This window comes from Prorops nasuta, unplaced genomic scaffold, assembly GCF_024137725.1.
Source record: "Prorops nasuta isolate Cenicafe-Biocafe unplaced genomic scaffold, Cenicafe_Pnas_1.2 PNAS00002, whole genome shotgun sequence".
Lineage (NCBI taxonomy): Eukaryota > Metazoa > Arthropoda > Insecta > Hymenoptera > Bethylidae > Prorops > Prorops nasuta.
The window spans coordinates 9,479,817-9,499,838 of record NW_027116799.1 but is presented as its reverse complement, the minus strand read 5'-3'; the positions used below and the strand labels follow the sequence as shown (position 1 = coordinate 9,499,838).

Genomic DNA, 20,022 nt, shown 5'->3' with positions numbered 1-20,022 from the left:
AATGCTATAAGTAAAAAGGAATAATTAATGTATTTTTTAAATTGATGTGAGGTATTTCTTAATAATTTTGCATATTGATTTTTGAAACAGACAATCTAACATAAGGACTAATGCAAATTTCAATAAATGTAGACGAACTATACAGCGATATACAAACAAATCACAAAATAGGGTGATAATTAATTTTAAAAATAAAACTTTATCTGACTTCGGAATTTATTTAGAAACAAATAGAAGTATTTTAAAATATAAAATTTCTGAAGACGAAACTTTTGAAATAAAAGTTAAGGTTTTAAAAAGCAGTGAAAGTACTATCAATTCAATTTTATTGTATGATACAGTTTATTTAAATAATATAAGCTCCATTGTTAAGTATATATTTATTGATGGAACTTTCAAATGCCTTCCTAAATTCAAAGATAAAAACTTACAACTGACTACTGTTATGACTATAATAGAGAATGATAATTACATTAAGGTATATAACAAATTTATTTAAACTCTCTATAAATTATTCAATATAATACATTTTCTTCAAATATTTTTTTCGTAGGCTATCCCTTGTTTTTGGGTTATAATGAAAATTAAAGATGAAGCCAATTATACAACAGTTTTTCAGTTTATAAAAGATACACTTCGGCCCAATAATTCTGTTCCAGGCGAGGGGAAACAGATATCAGAGAGGCGAGGGGATATCTAGGGAGTTTCTCCGTAGCTGTCAAATGGCGCGGTTAACCTTCGTTTTTGTATCGTAGACAAAAGTAATTTTTTCCAAAAACGATTGCGGAAAAGAAGGAAGGATTTTAATACATAACAGAGAAGAAAAAATATATCAGATGAGTATAAGTTAATAACAAAAAATGAAAATTATTGTGAATTTATAAGGAAATATATACTTTGTGGTTATTTTATTTCTGTTACAGGCTAAATCCTATTCTTCATGAGTTTAAATCGCAGGAAAGAAATACTTAAAGAACGATGAATGAAAAAGGACTAATTTATAAAGCATTTCTGTGTGACCCAGTGATTTCAATAATTGTGACATAATGTTGTAATAGTGAATGTATAAGCGAATGCTGTGTATACAAAGAAATTTTGTTACAAAATAATAATAATGTAGGATAATGTTTTGATTCCTATTATTCTAAATTAAAGCTAGTTCAATTAAAATTTATTATTTTAATTTCTTCCTTAACCACACACAAATTCTATACGTAAATAGTAATTATGTATTCTTGTAGAACCTATCTTTAAGCTACTCTAACTAAATTGCAACTATTTTAAATCTGCAGGTCATAACTATTTACTTCAATGATTTTTATTATTCAATGTGAGACAAATTCTGTAAAATTTCTTCTAATTTCTTATTGATCTGTCATGCTTCCTCATCTCGTATGACATTTATTTGCCTTGATTGTTCCTTCTTCTAGTTTTCAACACATATACCAATAATTCTCTAGATATTTTCAAATATGTTCAGATATATATATGCTTATTCTGCTGTCTAATTGTTTCTATAATAATTAGGATGATTGGTAAACTACTGCTGTATTAAATTTGAAGATTGGACACTGGACTTATTGTACTTAAATATGTTTGGCACCTCATCCATATGATATCTTTTCCTTCCATTTGAGAGGATCTTGTCGACCAATAAGTTAATGTATACTGCGGAGTTCATCTTATTTTCCAGCTACATATTTGGATATCCATTCCCAATATGCAATACTTATTTTATTATTCCTATTTGTTCATGAGACTTATCTGTCCTAAAACCTTAATTTATCCAGTAGCCATATGTATATCCTATCATTTTCAGATGAATGACATTTCTTTCTATCAATCCTGACAACATTATAATAAGAGTAAGGAAATAAGAGTATCCTATATTCAAACACGTAGCTGGAAAACTACTTGAAGCTAAAAAATAAGATGAACTCTGTATTATACACATAACTTTTAAAGAACTTTATCTATCCAAGTATTATGAGAAGAGAACATATCTCACAGAAGAGAGGCCCAATTTAAATAGCATCATTCAAACGCCCATTTTCCAAATTTAATAAGACAATGGTTTAACAATCATGCCAATATTTATAACATTAATTACAAATCAGCACAATCATCTTATCTGCGTGTATTTAAAAATAATAATAAAATTATTGTTATACGTTATAGACTAGAAGAAAATAGTGCAAAGGAGGCATATAAATATCATACAAAGTAATATGTCGAAGGATGTGACAGACTAATAAGAAATTAGAAGAAATTTTACAAAATTTGTCTCACATTGAATAATAAAAATCATTGAAGTAAATAGTTATGACCTGCAGATTTAAAATAGTTGCAATTTAGTTAGAGTAGCTTAAAGATAGGTTCTACAAGAATACATAATTACTATTTACGTATAGAATTTGTGTGTGGTTAAGGAAGAAATTAAAATAATAAATTTTAATTGAACTAGCTTTAATTTAGAATAATAGGAATCAAAACATTATCCTACATTATTATTATTTTGTAACAAAATTTCTTTGTATACACAGCATTCGCTTATACATTCACTATTACAACATTATGTCACAATTATTGAAATCACTGGGTCACACAGAAATGCTTTATAAATTAGTCCTTTTTCATTCATCGTTCTTTAAGTATTTCTTTCCTGCGATTTAAACTCATGAAGAATAGGATTTAGCCTGTAACAGAAATAAAATAACCACAAAGTATATATTTCCTTATAAATTCACAATAATTTTCATTTTTTGTTATTAACTTATACTCATCTGATATATTTTTTCTTCTCTGTTATGTATTAAAATCCTTCCTTCTTTTCCGCAATCGTTTTTGGAAAAAATTACTTTTGTCTACGATACAAAACGAAGGTTAACCGCGCCATTTGACAGCTACGGAGAAACTCCCTAGATATCCCCTCGCCTCTCTGATATCTGTTTCCCCTCGCCGGGAACAGAATTATTGGGCCGAAGTGTACGTTTCCTAGTTTTAAACCATTAATTTCGATGACTGATTATGAAAAGGCTTTAACAAACTCAATTAGAATAGTATTTCCTTCAATACACGTAACACATTGTTACTTTCATTATTCTCAAGTACATTTTCAATTTTCAGTAAAAAATATATAGTTTAAATATTATATATAATAGGAATTAATTAATGATTTAACTCTTAAAGGCTTTGATTAAAAAAGCACAGAAATTAAGAATAATAAATATAAAAATGAATAAATCAACATTTCCGGAAAGATTTATAGTAATTAAAAAGTTGATTAGTCTGGCCCTTTTACTCGAAGATTATATAGAAAAAGTGTATTATCTTCTTGAAAAAGAAGTTTACGAAGAGTTTGGTGATTTTTTCAAAAAGTATTTAACATACTATAAAAACTATTGGATTAGAAAAGTAACTCCTGCAAGTTTTAGTGTTCATAAAATAAAATTCAGGACAAATAATTTCTGTGAGAGTTATCATAAGCGTTTGAATACACGACTTGGCAAAGCTTCTCATCCAACTATATTTTTAAGTAAGGATGAACGTATTTTACTAATATATAATATTCGTAACTTCTGTAAATACTCATTAATATGTTTTTCAAATTTTATAGCCCATAATCTTCTTAATATAAAAATATTTCATCTACTCTGACATCGAATTTTGTTACTTCTTTTGAATGCAAAATTGAGTAAATATACATCTATTTGTGTATTTTTTCTAGATGTAATGAAGTCTATCCTGCAAGAAACAAGAATGAATATTGAAATGTTTCAAAATAAAAATTACAGTTCCAGGGAGAAAAGTAAAAAAACGAAAGAAAGTGATTTAGAAATTGAAGAATTTTATACTAAAAGCGAAAATATATTAAAAGAAAATAGAGATAATACAGAAATAGAATTTTATAATTTATTAAACCACTTTAAAGAAATTCAACACTTAAAAATTCTAGAATTTGATAATATGGTCAAAGAAGTGAACAATATGAAAACAATTTTTAGTGAACATAATTTCAAAGACAAGCCAGCAACTACGATTAACATTAGAAAAGTAATAATGAAAATATCATTAAACAGTTAATGTCAATTAAAAAGAAATATTTAACGCACCAAGAAACTGTAACTTTTCAAATTATTTAATTATATAAATAAATTGGTTTTTGTCTTTACTGGTCCTGTGATACTCATTCCTCCAAACGTTGTTGCTACTTTTACAAAATTCGTTTATTGTTCGTAATAGTCATAAATAAAAAAGCCATTGTGTCATGAATCCTTGAGAACAATATACTAGGTTAACGGTAACGAATGCATTGCACAAATTTAGTCATCATTCCTGCAAAACGGAAAACATTTTTTTACAAAGAAATTTATCCACTTTTATTATTATAAGGTGAAATATATTTTCCAAAGAAAACAAGTTACTTATCTGATGATATCATTTAATCCATTTTCAGCAAAGAATTTAGAGTAGAAGATGGGGTTAATAGATGTGTTTGTACATGCACCTACTTATTTTTTTCATCCTCTTCTACATCTCAATTTTTATTCATTAGATTATTTTTTTATACAGGTGACAAATCTGTCTTACTTGATAAAAGATTTCATCAATTGTTGACGTCTATTGATACAAGTTTATATAATTTTATTTTGACACCCCATTATTACACTCACATTACACACACACCATTAAAGCTTTTTAGTATAGTCTTAACCACACTATATCATATTTCACTGCTGCCAACTGCGCAACAATAAAATTCCAGTACCTTTAGGAAAACTGTCGCCGACCCCGATTCTGTCCAACCAGATATTAATGCATGAACACGCATGTCGGTATTCATGATTTCATTGCACCATCATCTGGCTGTTAGGTGTCGAATGAAACTAAATAACATTCCCATATTCGATGGTTCAAAATCAATTTCAACATTGATTGTGAACCATTTACCCTCCTGTACCTCCAGCTATGAACAGTAGGTACCATAGTGCGTTGTATCCACTCTATGAAACCTAACCCCACATAGACCGGATCGGAGCAACTGTGGAGGTAGAATATCTCACATTCACACAAATAACAGTCTCTCTAATACTCAAAATATAAGTAATTACCTCGCAATCTTAATTTGCAATTTTACGAACATATTTATAATAAAGTATATAATGAAACAATTTTAAATATATAGCAAGTGATTAGGAACCTATAGCTGCAGCAATTTCATCCATCTCTGAAACGCTTCAATATTTCTTAAAATCAGACGGCTGCCATTCCGAATCATTTGCCTCATTCATTACGACGGTACGATGATGAAACAACCATATCTGTTTTCCCAAATTGCTGGCATACATCCTTCGTGCGAATTGTAAAATATACCAAGTCTTTGTTCATTTACCCTGAAAAGAGAAATCAGTTGTTAAAATGTCTTTGTCAGTTTTACTATCCATGCATTGCACATAATATGAACAACTACAAATTTCTTTTAAGCATCATTATACCTACCATCAAAATATACAAAAATCTATGCTTTCAGCGGTCCTGCCATCACATTCCATTATTGCCATTATTCTTCGAATATCAAAATTGTCAAGGCCATCTCTTTCCCAATATGTGCATCTTTCGTTCCAAGTAACATCTACCCCGACATCCATCATAGTTGCTCATATATGAAAACTCTCCTGGTTCCTTTCCGCAAGTACGTAGTACATACGCAAAATAAGAAAAACAATTTTGCTTCGTTGCTCTATAAAATTTTAATTAAATTTGTAAGAATGTAATTAAATTTACTCACCGGGAAGGGAAGGAGGGTAGGGGAAGGGAGGGTATGGATTAAAATGGGAACACGGGGTATAATTATTCAGGAGCTGAAAATGTGTAAAAGTAGGAGGATAGATGAAGAGAAAAGGAGTCGAAGAGTGAAGGAGACTCCATGGCGGCAGTAGAATATTCCGTCTGGTCCTGGCCTCCAAGATAGATCAGTAGCTAGCCTTTCTTGCTTCCGCTGATAAACCGAGGGGTCCATCCGTGACGGGCGTAGCGACAAAAATTAAACAATTCATTAATATGAAAGTTATCAATGCCATCGAACAGCATCAGAAATGGCCGAGTAGGAACGTCAACGTTTTCACCCATAAGAAACAAAGCAAAATATTTTCCGAGGGTAATAAGAGTTAAGTCTTCTCTCTCTCTCTCTCTCTCTCTCTCTCTCTCTCTCTCAGAGAAAAATTAAATCGGACAAGAAAAATGTTCAAAGTTGCCTAAGATCCTTTAATAACTCAATCAAACGGAATATTGGCCTTTACACAGCATCGTCACACATTCATTCATATCCACCTTCATTTAAGGCCGATACTGTCCAACCAGATATGAATGCATGATCATTCATGTGGATATTCATGAAGTCATTGCACCATCCTCTGACTGTTAGGTGGCGAATGAAAGCAAATTACATTCGCTCATATTCCATGGTTCAAAATCAATTGCAATATTGATTGTGCACCATTTACCCTCCTGTACCTCCAGCTACGAACAGTAGGTACCATAATGTGTTGCTGCCACCCTATGAAACCTAACCCCACGTAGGACCGGATCGGAGCAACTGTGGAGGTGGAATATCTCACATTCACACAACTAACAGTCCCTGTCCCTCTAATACTTACCATATGAATCATTACCTAGTCATCTTAAATTGCAATTTTACGAACATATTCATAATAAAGTAAAGAATGAAACAATTTTACATGTATAGAAGTCATGCGGAACATTTAGCTGCAGCAATTCCATCCATCTCTAAAACGCTTCAATATTTCTTAAAATCAGATAGCTGCCATTCCGAATCATTCGTTTCATTCATTAGGACGGTGCGATGATGAAAAACCCATTTCTGTTTTCCCAAATTGATGGCATTCATCTTTTGTGGCAATTGACAAATATAGCAAGTCTTCGTTCATTCATCCTGAAAAGAGAAATCAATTATAAAATTTTCACTGTCATTTTGCCCATCCATGCATATGCACTGAATATTAACAACCACTATAATTTTTTTTTAATCATTATACCTACCATAAAAATATAAAAATTCCTCCACTTGAAGCGTTTTTCAGGTGCTGTAGATGTGAAAAGTGAGATGATGGATGGAGAGAAAAAAAAGCCTAACCGTGAAGGAGATTCCTTGACGCAGTAGAATATTCCGTCTGGCCCTGGCCTCCAAGATAGAGCAGCAGCTTGCCTTGCTTGCTTCCGCCGATAAACCGAGGAGTCCAGCCGTGACGGGTTTTCCGACAAAAATAAAACAATTCATTAATATGAAAGTTATCAATATCGTCGAACATCAGGTTTGTTTTTTTGCCCTGCACTACTGCATTAATTCAATGAGTCAGAGTGAGAAAACAATATGTTTGTCTTATTTCAACTAATTGCACCAGTTCAATAGTGCAGCGAAAAAAAACAGACCTATCGTCAGTAATGGTCGAATTAGAACGTCAACGATATCAATGGTAGGGACACCCAAGGCGCCTAAGTTTACTACTGTATAGATAGGTTATGAATTACATCGTTTAAGGGGATCCACGATTGAGACAGAACTTCAATTGAAAAAATATAAAATATAGCGAATAATCAATTTCCCCATTAACAAAAATATTCAGTTTATTGTGCATAATAGTGCCAAAACCTTATTTATTTTTGGAAATAAACAAAAATAGAATTTTTTTTCGTGTAAGAACTAAATTAGTCAATCAAGAATATCTTACAAATTTTTAAGAGTGTTTGCTTCTTTTTGGTATCGAATTACTCGTTGATGTTTGCCCGAGGGCGCTATAGCCTTATGTTTTCAAAATTATTTAAAGGGAAAAAAATATTAATCTTTACATTTTTTGTTTTGTTTTTTTCTAGTGATTTTCAAAAAACTGTCTCTGTAACGCCCTTAAGCAGACTGAATAGAGTAAATTTGTTCCTCAGTAAAAAATTATATCTTTAATAGTTTAAAAGATTTTCTTCATTGAAATTATTGCTCGGTCGTTGATCCCCTTAAAACATAATTTTTTCATGACTTTAAACAAGTGTATGAAACGGGGTGAATATTACCTATTATCAACTATTTTTCACCCATAAATAACAGAAAATGATTTTAGAAGGTAATAACAGTTAAGTATTCCCTCTTATTGCACAATTAAATGCGATAAGAAAAATTTTCAACGTCGCCTAAAACCCTTTAGCTCGCTGGATTCAGAACGTACTAGTCAGAAAATATTTAAAATTGAAATAAATAAAATCCTGCCTTATAATTAAATAGTAATGATGAAATATCGAATAATAGGTGGAACACCATGTAGATCAAAAGTTTAAACTTTCATTTTTGCATCTACACGGAGAAAAATAAATAGCACTTGCTACTATATTTTATAGTAACTTTAGGACACATCAAGGATTTTGGTAAAAATTGCTATATAGTACAGTACCATGCAAAATAACTTTTAGAAAAAATACAAATATTTAGTCAAATAAACTATACTAGTATTGTAATAATCACCATAATCCTCTATGTGTCCTAAAATTATCATAAAATATAGTAGCAAGTGCTATTTATTTTTCTTCCGTGTAGTGCCATTTCATTATCTATTATATTTTCATTCTTTTTTAACTTGGTTTATTTATTAAAAAATTTTTATTTTTCGCTCGATTTTAAGTTTTGAGTTGTCATATTAAAAATGAAATCATACTCCGCAATTTTACCGAATCGACGTTTTAAAAAAATGATTAACGTACATGGAAATCACTTTTATTTAATAAAAAGATGCTTAATGATATAAGAAAAAATGATATTATTATTGTTTCTGTAGATATATTTAATAATTGATTCGGTGAATTTGTAGGGTACGTTTTCACAATCAATATACGACATGTCAAAATTTAAGATCTAGCGAAAAATAAAAATTTTTAAATACAAAAAACAAATTAAAGAAATAATTAAAAGATGACAGTTAATAAAATAGCATTAGATGCTACTATAAAAGTGCAAGCTTTCGTTATACATCGTGCTACAACTATTATTCGATATTTCATCATTATTATTTAAATTATACAGCCGGATTTTATTTATTTCAAATTTAAAACATGCCTGACTAGTACAGCCTGTGAATCCAACGACTAACTACCTAAATAACTCAATGAAACGGAGTATCGGCATTTACACAGCATCGTCACACATTCATTCATATTCATCTTCATTTAAGCCCGATCCTGTTCAACCAGATATAAATGCATGATCATTCATGTGGGTATTCATGAAGTCATTGCACCATACTCTGGCCGTTAGGTGGCGAATGAAAGCGAATAACATTCTCTCATATTCCATGGTTCAAAATCAATTGCAACATTGATTGTGCACCATTTACCCTCCTGTACCTCCAGCTACGAACAGTAGGTACCATAGTGCGTTGCTGCCACCCTATGAAACCTAACCCCACGTACATAGGACCGGATCGGAGCAACTGTGGAGGTGGAATGTATCACATTTACGCAACTTGCACTCATTGCATCGGAAGTGAACCACTGTTCAAAGTCGAAACTCTGGAACAACCTAATCAAAAACTTAATTTTTCAAGAGGATTTTGTAGTTTGGCACTAATTATATGATAATTATAGAATGCAGCTGGTGATACTTAACAATGTTTTATGAAATAAATATATACGACATATACATTAACAAAATAAACATTTATTAATACTACTTACGCCTACAAACATTCTGTATCCACCATTAACAACTTGTACATAATTCAAAATTACTAGTAATGGTTTAATTTAAAAAAAATTATGGTAAGGATATTTTAGGTCTAATTATTGCAAAAATTATTAATGAAGTAGTTTTACTATTACATATTCATGTTCTGCTAAGCTATCAACATTATGGTGAATTCTATATAACTCCATTTGGTAACATTGTTTATCTATATCGTTTATTGATATAGTCTCCATGTCTCTGCTTAAACCAGATGTTTTGTAAATCCGTAAACAACCAGAGGGGGCAACGCATGAATAAAAATCCGTAATATCTACAAATCTACATACCACAAAACTAATTTCATTGCCTACCGTCAAAATATTAACTATACGCAATAAGTTTCCATTACGTGAGCAATAACAATTATCAGCACCACTTGTGATGAAGAAAAAGTATATTCTACTAACTAAAAGACACTTTTAGTGAACTTTTAGTAGCGATCAACAATTTTTTATATTCATTTTCACCGTTTACACTTTATTTCACTTTCTGCACTTCGCTAATGATTTTACAAATAACAAAAGAAAATTGATTTTTAGAAACCCTCCTATCTTATTGGAAATTTAATTGGGAACAACTTTCATTTGAAATGTTTTTTGATTCGATCAATGGCAACCGAGTTATTCAAGAAAAACTAGGACAAAACATGTTTTTCAACCTTCTTTTGCAATAATAATGATCTTCCCGACCTCCTTCGTACATACACAGTGGGAAATTGAATCGTGTGTGGTTCGGCTAGCTTCACTCTGTACTTTAACATGGAAAATGATATACTACACTATAGCTCAACCACACACGATTCAATTTCCCACTGTGTATTAAAGACTTTAGGAGCTCTTCAAGGATGCTATAAAGTGCAGATCAAAAAAATAAAATTCTTTATGGCGTGGAGTCGAAAAAGTTGGATATTTCCGTGCTAACTTCCCCCGACTAATATGTATGTGTAAACGTAATTTACTAAAGTAAAAAGAACAAGATAAATAAAATGAGAACAATAAAAAGAAAAAGTAAATGGAAGTGTTTCTTTAAAGCCGGAACACACGGTGCGTGGAGTGGAACGCCACACAAGCGGCAACTAGTGAGCGGAACAAGACGCGGCCAAAAACCATTAGCCAATTCCACTCACTATTTACCGCAAGGCAGGCGAGTTATTCCACGCGCCGTGTAAGTCTGGCCCAATAGCACAAAGTATAGTGGTATAGAAGTATATCCAATGTAGGGTGTATTCCGAACCAAGCTGCTCGGCTAATGATTTTTTTTTGAAGGTTGGTAATGGTAAGCCAAGCCGAAAGGTATTCCGAACCTTGCCTGACCCAGCAAAATGATTATGCTTTAAGTTAAATTTGTATGTTAAATACAGGGTTTTTCTCCAACTCCGGCATATAGGAGATTCGTGTTAGTTGACTATAGCGCTCAGGATGATGGTATCTGAGAGCGCTGATTGGTCAATATCATGTAGTGCCAACATGAAATGGTTCGTTACCAATAGATGAATAAGAAAAATGAGACCCATCCGCCATTTTGGAGTGGAGAAGTATTTACATGCTAGTTGTAGCAGAAAGAGGTGTGAAATGGAAAAATGTCAAATAGTGAGGTTACTAAAGTAAAAATGGAAAATAATGAATGGAAAGTTCGAATATTCTTACTTTCCATTCATTATTTTCCATTTTTACTTTAGTAACCTCACTATTAGACATTTTTCCATTTCACACCTCTTTCTGCTACAACTAGCATGTAAATACTTCTCCACTCCAAAATGGCGGATGGGTCTCATTTTTCGTATTCATCTATTGGTAACGGACCATTTCATGTTGGCACTACATTATATTGACCAATCAGCGCTCTCAGATACCATCATCCTGAGCGCTATAGTCAACTAACACGAATCTCCTATATGCCGGAGTTGGAGAAAAACCCTGTATGTCTGGAAGTTCTGGAAAAGTGTTTATACAGCTTATGGAAGAAAATAATAACGTTGTATATGATTTTTTAGTAACCGAAGAAATTTATTCTTTAATTTGTAATGGTAAATGCCTATATTAATTTTTATGCAAAATTTGTATGTCATTTAATAATTTTATTTTGTTTTTAAAATACTCTTGGTTTAGATCCATCATATGCCAAACAATTTTTACAAAAGCACAAGAAAATGGCAATTTCCAAAAGTCAAGAGGAGAGTATGTGCCAATTTTTTATTTAACAATGTTTACAAATATATGGAAGTATATAAGTTTATTTTTGTTTATCGTATTTCATATTTATAGATTTAGCAAGTACATCTGAAAAATCAAATACAGAGGAGGTTCAAAGCACAGAGCTACAAGAGGAGATAAATAGACAACAAATGTTTTGCATATCCACTGATATATCTAACCAAGAAAATGAGGAGGAGAATGTGGATGATCCGGAACCCAGTTGCAGTAATATTAGTTCAGGTTTAAACATTAAAAAAAAATATATATATGTTCTTTAATTAACGCTAGGCTGATTCCATGTATTTGTTCATGCTTAGATAGGAATGTTAGACATCATTGGTCACTAAATGAGACAAAATTAATTATTATTGCACATATTCTCAGAAATTAACGAAAAGATACAAACTAAAAAACTTACTTATTCTAATGCATGGAAAAGTGTTGCAGCACAGATGAAAGCATATAAATATTTTTTTACACCATCGCAGTGCTGTGCTAAAATTGAAAACTTAAAAAAAATGTATAAAAATATTGTTGACCATAACCGACAAAGTGGAAATTCACGTAAAACAATGGAAAATTTTGACGTAAGTTCTATAAAAAGTAAGATAAGGTGTGTATTGACATTTTAGTATTAAATGTATTCTTTTTTACAGATATTAGATAAAACATTCGGTAAAATGCCATACATCAATCCTGTTTCGACTGCTGGGACAAGTATTCCTCTTAGTCAACATTTGGAAGATAATAGATTCAACAAAGGTAATTAATGATTATATTATTTTGCTGAGCGCTTAATACTTTCTCTGAAGAATTTCAAATGCAACTAAAGTTGTTGATAAATTTTCAGGTTGTAAGCGAAGCTCAGTGAATGATCTATTAAGTGAAATCGTAGAGCTTAAAAAAAAGAAACTTGAAATAGATAAAAATTACAAGCAAGAAAAATTAAATATACTAAAAGATATTAAAGATAAATTATAGGTAATTTTAAGTGGACCAGGATACAAAATACAATTTTACTATTATGTTTAAACATTAATATTCTATTTTCAAATATTATAAAGTTGTTCTAAAACAAATTATACATTTCTCAAAGAATACAAATTACTTTTAATTTCATCACGCTTACAAACACCTTCTTCTTTTTGCTCTCTTGTAATTTCTAATGGTCCTTGATCTTCAACATCATCCATAACCAGAATTGGATAGCTTATTTCATCGCCTCTTAATAGACATACATTATGAAGCACAGTGCAAGCAATAATGTAAAAAGGTATTAGGTCTGTCCTCCTCATTGGTAGTTTATCCAGAAGAAACCTCCATCGTCCTTTTAAAAGACCTATTGCTCGTTCTACAATTATTCTACTTCGAGATAACACATGATTAAAATGTGTTTCTTGAGGAGACAAGTGGCCATTATCCTTGTATGGGACCATTACACATTTTTGGATTGTATAAGCTGAGTCCCCAATCAGGTGTTTATTACCAAAATAATTATCCATGCATCTTTGTTGGACTCCAGAATATTTAAAACTTCTCATGTCATGGACTGAGCCAGGCATACTAGCATAACAATGAATAAACTCCATTTTTTTATTACAAATTACCTTTGGAGAAAATAATTTCAACAAATATAACAAAATTACAATATGTTACTTTCAAATATGTCTTACTTGTAGTTGTATAGAGTGAAAGCCTTTTCTGTTGACATAAGCATTTGAATTTTCTTTTGGAGCTGCGATTCTCACATGCGTTCCATCGACAATTCCAATTACTCCTGGAAATCCATATTTTACTGCTATAGCATTAGAAGTAGCCTCTACTTCTTCTAATGTTGACCAACGAATAAAAAAGTTTCGTAGCTGACATAAGGATCTGACCACTCTTTTCACAGCTCGCCAAGCTGTTGCATTACCAATGTTAAATTTGGTTACTACGGACGTAAATAACAATAAATAAGTAGATTTATATATAAATTATTAACACATTAATTATTTAGTGTAAATACTCATCTGTATATGAATCAGGAGTTGCTAGTACATATAAAGTTATGTAGAGTTGTTTCTCTGCTGAAATAACTGGTCCATCATTATTTATATTTTTTAAATGTGGCTTTAAAATATCCAATAAGAAATAAAAAGTAGACCGGTGCATTCTGTAATTATAGGAATGTTTAAGTTATTAATAGCAAAATATCTTTCATATATCTATAAATTACCGGAAATGTCTCTTAAACTCTTCATCATGGTAAGCATAAATTACATTCTCCATGAGATTAATTACTCTTGGTCTACTTTCTTTAGGATAATTTACGTTTTTGAAAATAAATTCAATTCCTTCCATGTCGCTGTCACTATCATCAGAGCTTGATAAAATAGTGTCAAGCAGTACAACTTTAGCTCCTCTGTTCATTTTTATAATATATCTGAAAAAAAGATTTTTTAAAGTAAAATATTTTATTATGTGTATTCGGCCGATACACGGCATCTGGTGAGAGAAGCTGTTCAGTATTTGCCTTTTTTACTTACTTCCTTCTTTAGCTTTTAAGTTTTACTCCACTTTTGAGTTGGTATCACTGTAGCTGTGGTCACTTGCTTGGCGGTAAAATTCGCGTCTAACTTCATAGCGTTGAGTATTTCGCCATGATAAAGTGGTAAAAGATTTTATCTAGAAATAAAAATATATAAAGTAGTATAAAGGACACGAAATTCTATTCTTCCAAGATAATTAAAGGTAAATTTGGATTGAGCTTCATTTATCTATCACAGGCACGATGTCTACAGCTGAAAATGAAGAGATTTCGGATTCAGAAGAATCAGCATCCGTTAGCGACCATATTGAATCCAGAACTCGCAAAAGGAATTATTTCAATTTAGTAGATTATGAATCAGGTTCGCAAGAAGAGGATGAAAGACCCACAAAGATATCTAGGTCGTCAACAGAAGCTCAATTAGAGACTTTGCAAAATCAAATTTATCTACTTTCAGCCATGGTTACTCAAGGAGTCAATACGTACAAAGACACGAACAATAGTAAAACCACTGAAAGTCATACCTTTTTGGAACGTCCAAATGATAGTCTCAAATCTTTTAATATAGGAGAGTTTAATACAGAAATTGAAGAAAAACGAAAACTACATCCCGCTGAGGCGGATCGCCTCCAGATTTTAAAGAAGATACAAAGATTTGGTTCAGACGAATGGAAGGAGGTTAGATTTTCTAACACCCTTAAGGGATTTTTAGCCACCCCAGGTTTTACGGAGCTCAAAGTCAACGAGGAATTATGCCACTTAGACATAAAAAAGGATTCGATGTTACCTGTAGACAGACTTCTAGGTGGTATGATGAATGCTATACTCGAACAGAGAGAAAATTTAAAGAACGGCTTACAAGAAATTATAAATTGGGCCTTTGAGAAGTCGACCAGATCCAGAGACTTTGCTAGAAAAGCTAACAACTACATTTGGACCTGCATCTAAGATTTCAATAATGTGGGACCAGATGTCACAAGTGATATGTGGTAAAAGAGCTGAGTGTTTAGAAAAGAGAAGAGAGCGTCTTCTTTCAGAGCTTCCAAGTAAGAATGTTCAAGCAGCGTTAAGAAAAGTGCCACCTAGTACAGAATATCTATTCGATAAAGAGAGATTGCAATCTCTAGTGCAATCTTTGGGAGGAACACAAACATGGCTCAATACTCCTACATATATTTCTAATTCCAAAAGAAATTTAAATCCTAAGAGATCATACACTCCTTCTAGGTCAAACAATAATAATAATTATAATGCTAACTACGCTTCTTCTTCTAGGGGTAAAGCAGGACAAAATTTAAAAGAGAACTATAACCCTAACAATTCAAGAATTAAAAACGATTCAAAGAATACTAAGGGGAACAAAACAGATAACTCGTTTTTTCGTAAACAAAACAAATGGCTATCCTATTCAGCAAATAGTAGGAGGTCGTCTAAAAGGATTTTTAAAGATATGGGAATCCTTGGGAGCAACGAGTTTTAATCTAAAATTATTAAAAGGCGCAAGGATCTCTTTAATTGCGAAACCAAGTATGATAGAGAATTGGAAACAATCCAAATTCACCACAAAGGAATCTCCGGAGATGTCAGAGCAAATCAATCTCCTCAAATCCCAGGGTGTCCTGGAAAGACCAGTAAAAGAGAGTCCGAGCTTAATCTCAAAGATGTTTTTGGTAAAAAAGAGCGACGGCGGATCGAGACCTATCTTCGATTTAAGAGTTTTAAATCGTCATGTACACACAAAAAAATTTCAATTAATATCACATCTAAGAATCCCCGAGTTTCTACAAAACCGGGATTGGATGATAAAGATAGACTTGTCACTAGCCTACTTTCACATTCCAATAGCGACGTCTCACAGGTCGCTCTTACGACTCGTTTACCAAGACGAGTTACTACAGATGACATGCTTGCCCTTCGGCCTTTCATCTGCACCTCATATCTTCGCATCAGTGACGAATTGGGTTGCAGAAACCCTTCGATCAAGAGGTATGAGAGTGATAGTACACTACGGGAAATTGAATCGTGTGTGGTTCGGCTAACTTCACCCTGTAGCTTTCTGTGATATATTATCCTATAGCAAGATAAATAAACGTTGGTAGATCTGCTAAACTGACAGTTGTAACTATAGATAAATATGTCGACTGTCTTTGGCTGCCGTAAAATAATTGTCCATGACAATAATGGTCGAGCAAAAAGGGATGCAAGTTAAAGTGAAAGCTGCGGAATTTATACTAGGTTATATTCACGAATAATATATTTTTAAAATCATTATGGTCGCAGCTGATGTGAACGATAAACAGTATATCTGGAAAAAGGAAAACCCATTAGATAAGTATTTGTAGCTGTAAAATCAAAGGTGGAAGAATATTTTGCTTTGTTAAATTGTTGGTTTATTCTTTGTTAAAGGGAAGTTTGGAGATGCAAATAGGAAATCAGACACTCCACTTAGAAGAAGGATTCCTCGGCAAGATAATCAATGTGAGTCAGCTGTCTTTCGCTTGCAAGTTTGTAACAAAAGATGCAACAGAATTAATGATAAAGTTTTATTCCGCTGAAGATTGATAATAACGAATTGTTATCATCTGGCATATTACCTACAAAAGTATTATTTGCTCCCTTGCTCTCACTGCCCCATAAAAGTGGTAAGTCTTGCGAATTAGTAATATAGAGTTAACATTTTCTTTTATTTTGACAGTTTTTACACTTTGTGAGGTTTATCAGCTGAGTAATCAAATATCCAATTCTTAAAAAATCAGAGTCAAACTGTTTTCGTCCTCCGTTTGTATGGCATTAATACATATTCCTGCATCTTCTGCAGATACAACCAATTTCTCTGTAAGTACACATAATTTGCTAAAATTGATTTATCGTTTCTTAATGGGGAATTAAATCTTGTTGAAGACAAATATAAGCTTTTTTTTACATGACATTTATAATTAAGATTGCAAACTGAATAAATTATATTTATATTCCACGCCAACTGTGTGTCAATAGTTTTGATAATAACAAATTGTTTATACAATTTTCATTAAATTATGAACTTATATACCTATTTATGAGAAGACAGGACAATAACGAATGATAGACAGTACAGATAACAGAATTAAAGATGCTTTATTTATACAACGCATTCTATATATATTCATTAATAAAAATATAATATTTCTTATACTAATAAGCTCTCTTCTCGTTTTGGTATTTTTTCAATATTAGCACTTCAGGAGTAAGATTACAGTACAGTTTGATTATTAAGATTAAATTTACATTTTTGTTGCAGTTAATAATTGGTGGAACTAATATGAAGATGTTGGTCTTAACGGAATAATAGACAGAAAAATAGAAAATGATGAAACAGAAAGTAGTCTACATAGAAGATGTAACAAAAGTCTACTTGATAGAGAGTGACAGCTTATCACAGCTATCAGCAAGAATTGTATATGAAACAATTGCAGATATTACACCAAGAACAGTTTTGGAATATACTTTATTGATAAGGGATTTATTGTCATACGCCTTGCAATAAGTTAAGTATATACATGAAAAATGTGCGAAGAAAGAAATGGATTTCCTCTTCAATACCTAACGGCAGCAGATGACTTTTGGAAGAATGTTATCTAGACTTTGAAAAAGCATTCGTCTCTACAGCAAATAGAAGAATACATATATGAAGACCTGACGATAAGAGAATGGATAATAAATATATTCTCCGCAGAGAGACCATAGCTATAAAATATCTTTGGCATATTGAGACTAAATTTCCAAGCATGGAATTGGAAAGTTGCATGAAATAGATACAAAGATGAACTCAGATGTCTACACCAGTGTTTTAGAGGATGTCATGCTTCCGACAGTCAGAATGAGATATCCTAGAGAAGATGTTCCAGTGATACAATTTGTGCAAGACAATTCTAGTGTGCACACTTCTCAAATGACAAAGGATTGGTTTAACTGTCATCCAGAAGTGTCATTAATTGACTGGCCATCAAAGTCACCAGATCTCAACATTATAGAAAATATATGGGGCATTATCACAAAACGCTGGAGACCAGATGCTGAAAGGACCATTGCAGCATTAAGTAATCATGTGACACGAATGTGGGAAGAGTTGAGAGGTGAACCAGATATTTGTGAAAATCTGGTAAACTCTGTCCCACGCAGACTCACTAAAGTCCTTCGAAATAATGGAAATGCTATAGATTACTGATGGTAAGCAAATTTAAACTTTCTGAACTAAAATTCCTATTTCACATTTAAATTTATATACTAATATCTGTCAGGTAGAGAAGCTGAATCCTTAACCATACTACAACCAGACGGAGCCTGTAAATGTTGGACTATAGCAGATTTCACAAATTTCTGGATTTTCTTTTCTATTTTCACAGTCCTGTTGCATGTGTTCTTCATGCTGCAGTGATCCTTTATGTTTCTGTTCTTTAACATTTGTAATAATACTCCATATATTTTCTATAATGTTCAGATCTGGTGTTACTTTGATGCCCAGTCAATTAATGTCACTTCTGGATGACAATTGAACTAATCATTTGTCATTTGAGAAGTGTGCATACTGCAATTGTCTTGCACAAATTGTACCACTAAATCTTCCTCTACTCTGACTGTTGGAAGCATGATATCCTTTAAAACACTAGAGTATAGACTTCTAAAATCATCTTTGTATCTATTTCATGCAACTTTCCAATTCCATGCTTGGAAATTTAGTCTCAATATGCCAAAGATATTTTATAGCTATGGTCTCTCTGCGGAGAATATATTTATTATCCATTCTCTTATCGTCAGGTCTTCATATATGTATTCTTCTATTTGCTGTAGAGACGAATGCTTTTTCAAAGTCTAGATAACATTCTTCCAAAAGTCATCTGCTGCCGTTAGGTATTGAAGAGGAAATCCATTTCTTTCTTCGCACATTTTTCATGTATATACTTAACTTATTGCAAGGCGTATGACAATAAATCCCTTATCAATAAAGTATATTCCAAAACTGTTCTTGGTGTAATATCTGCAATTGTTTCATATACAATTCTTGCTGATAGCTGTGATAAGCTGTCACTCTCTATCAAGTAGACTTTTGTTACATCTTCTATGTAGACTACTTTCTGTTTCATCATTTTCTATTTTTCTGTCTATTATTCCGTTAAGACCAACATCTTCATATTAGTTCCACCAATTATTAACTGCAACAAAAATGTAAATTTAATCTTAATAATCAAACTGTACTGTAATCTTACTCCTGAAGTGCTAATATTGAAAAAATACCAAAACGAGAAGAGAGCTTATTAGTATAAGAAATATTATATTTTTATTAATGAATATATATAGAATGCGTTGTATAAATAAAGCATCTTTAATTCTGTTATCTGTACTGTCTATCATTCGTTATTGTCCTGTCTTCTCATAAATAGGTATATAAGTTCATAATTTAATGAAAATTGTATAAACAATTTGTTATTATCAAAACTATTGACACACAGTTGGCGTGGAATATAAATATAATTTATTCA

General features: G+C 31.9%; 4 protein-coding genes and 1 long non-coding RNA gene across 5 annotated transcripts; 3 read left to right on the top strand and 2 right to left on the bottom strand.

Moving 5' to 3' along the window:
• Window positions 1-11,695: 11,695 nt before the first annotated feature.
• On the top strand, window positions 11,696-12,367 carry LOC136780752 (uncharacterized). Its single transcript, XM_066739311.1, has 4 exons — window positions 11,696-11,807; window positions 11,890-11,958; window positions 12,046-12,216; window positions 12,294-12,367. The coding sequence occupies exons 1-4, from the start codon at window positions 11,702-11,704 to the stop codon at window positions 12,365-12,367; spliced, it is 420 nt and encodes a 139-aa protein (XP_066595408.1). The 5' UTR covers window positions 11,696-11,701.
• On the top strand, window positions 12,158-12,972 carry LOC136780274 (uncharacterized). The gene is made up of 4 exons (XM_066738542.1): window positions 12,158-12,201; window positions 12,294-12,563; window positions 12,633-12,738; window positions 12,827-12,972. The coding sequence occupies exons 2-4, from the start codon at window positions 12,429-12,431 to the stop codon at window positions 12,955-12,957; spliced, it is 372 nt and encodes a 123-aa protein (XP_066594639.1). The 5' UTR covers window positions 12,158-12,201; window positions 12,294-12,428; the 3' UTR covers window positions 12,958-12,972.
• Window positions 12,973-13,055: 83 nt separating this feature from the next.
• On the bottom strand, window positions 13,056-13,517 carry LOC136780745 (uncharacterized). Its single transcript, XM_066739301.1, has one exon. It carries the CDS (start codon window positions 13,515-13,517, stop codon window positions 13,056-13,058), a length of 462 nt encoding a protein of 153 aa, XP_066595398.1.
• Window positions 13,374-16,725, bottom strand: LOC136778592 (uncharacterized). The gene is made up of 6 exons (XM_066735563.1): window positions 16,336-16,725; window positions 14,505-14,643; window positions 14,195-14,401; window positions 13,994-14,131; window positions 13,650-13,920; window positions 13,374-13,539 (listed from the first exon to the last, which is right to left on the bottom strand). The coding sequence occupies exons 3-6, from the start codon at window positions 14,386-14,388 to the stop codon at window positions 13,519-13,521; spliced, it is 624 nt and encodes a 207-aa protein (XP_066591660.1). The 5' UTR covers window positions 14,389-14,401; window positions 14,505-14,643; window positions 16,336-16,725; the 3' UTR covers window positions 13,374-13,518.
• A 260-nt stretch (window positions 16,726-16,985) lies between these two features.
• On the top strand, window positions 16,986-18,922 carry LOC136778167 (uncharacterized). Its single transcript, XR_010823374.1, has 3 exons — window positions 16,986-17,341; window positions 17,784-18,712; window positions 18,784-18,922. It is a non-coding gene; the product is annotated as an uncharacterized lncRNA (long non-coding RNA).
• The last annotated feature ends 1,100 nt before the right edge of the window (window positions 18,923-20,022 follow it).

What these genes read in the sequence shown, in the direction of transcription:
- LOC136780752 (XM_066739311.1), top strand. Translation starts at nt 11,702, where the DNA reads ATGTCTGGAAGTTCTGGAAAAGTGTTTATACAGCTTATGGAAGAAAAT. An exon ending in TTATTCTTTAATTTGTAATG is followed by an intron (nt 11,808 to 11,889) that starts GTAAATGCCTAT and finishes CTCTTGGTTTAG; the next exon opens with ATCCATCATATGCCAAACAA. An exon ending in TTCCAAAAGTCAAGAGGAGA is followed by an intron (nt 11,959 to 12,045) that starts GTATGTGCCAAT and finishes TCATATTTATAG; the next exon opens with ATTTAGCAAGTACATCTGAA.
- LOC136780274 (XM_066738542.1), top strand. Translation starts at nt 12,429, where the DNA reads ATGAAAGCATATAAATATTTTTTTACACCATCGCAGTGCTGTGCTAAA. An exon ending in AAACAATGGAAAATTTTGAC is followed by an intron (nt 12,564 to 12,632) that starts GTAAGTTCTATA and finishes TCTTTTTTACAG; the next exon opens with ATATTAGATAAAACATTCGG. An exon ending in AGATAATAGATTCAACAAAG is followed by an intron (nt 12,739 to 12,826) that starts GTAATTAATGAT and finishes ATAAATTTTCAG; the next exon opens with GTTGTAAGCGAAGCTCAGTG.
- LOC136780745 (XM_066739301.1), bottom strand. Translation starts at nt 13,517, where the DNA reads ATGAGAAGTTTTAAATATTCTGGAGTCCAACAAAGATGCATGGATAAT.
- LOC136778592 (XM_066735563.1), bottom strand. Translation starts at nt 14,388, where the DNA reads ATGAACAGAGGAGCTAAAGTTGTACTGCTTGACACTATTTTATCAAGC. An exon ending in GAGTTTAAGAGACATTTCCG is followed by an intron (nt 14,132 to 14,194) that starts GTAATTTATAGA and finishes CTATAATTACAG; the next exon opens with AATGCACCGGTCTACTTTTT. An exon ending in CTAGCAACTCCTGATTCATA is followed by an intron (nt 13,921 to 13,993) that starts TACAGATGAGTA and finishes TTTATTGTTATT; the next exon opens with TACGTCCGTAGTAACCAAAT.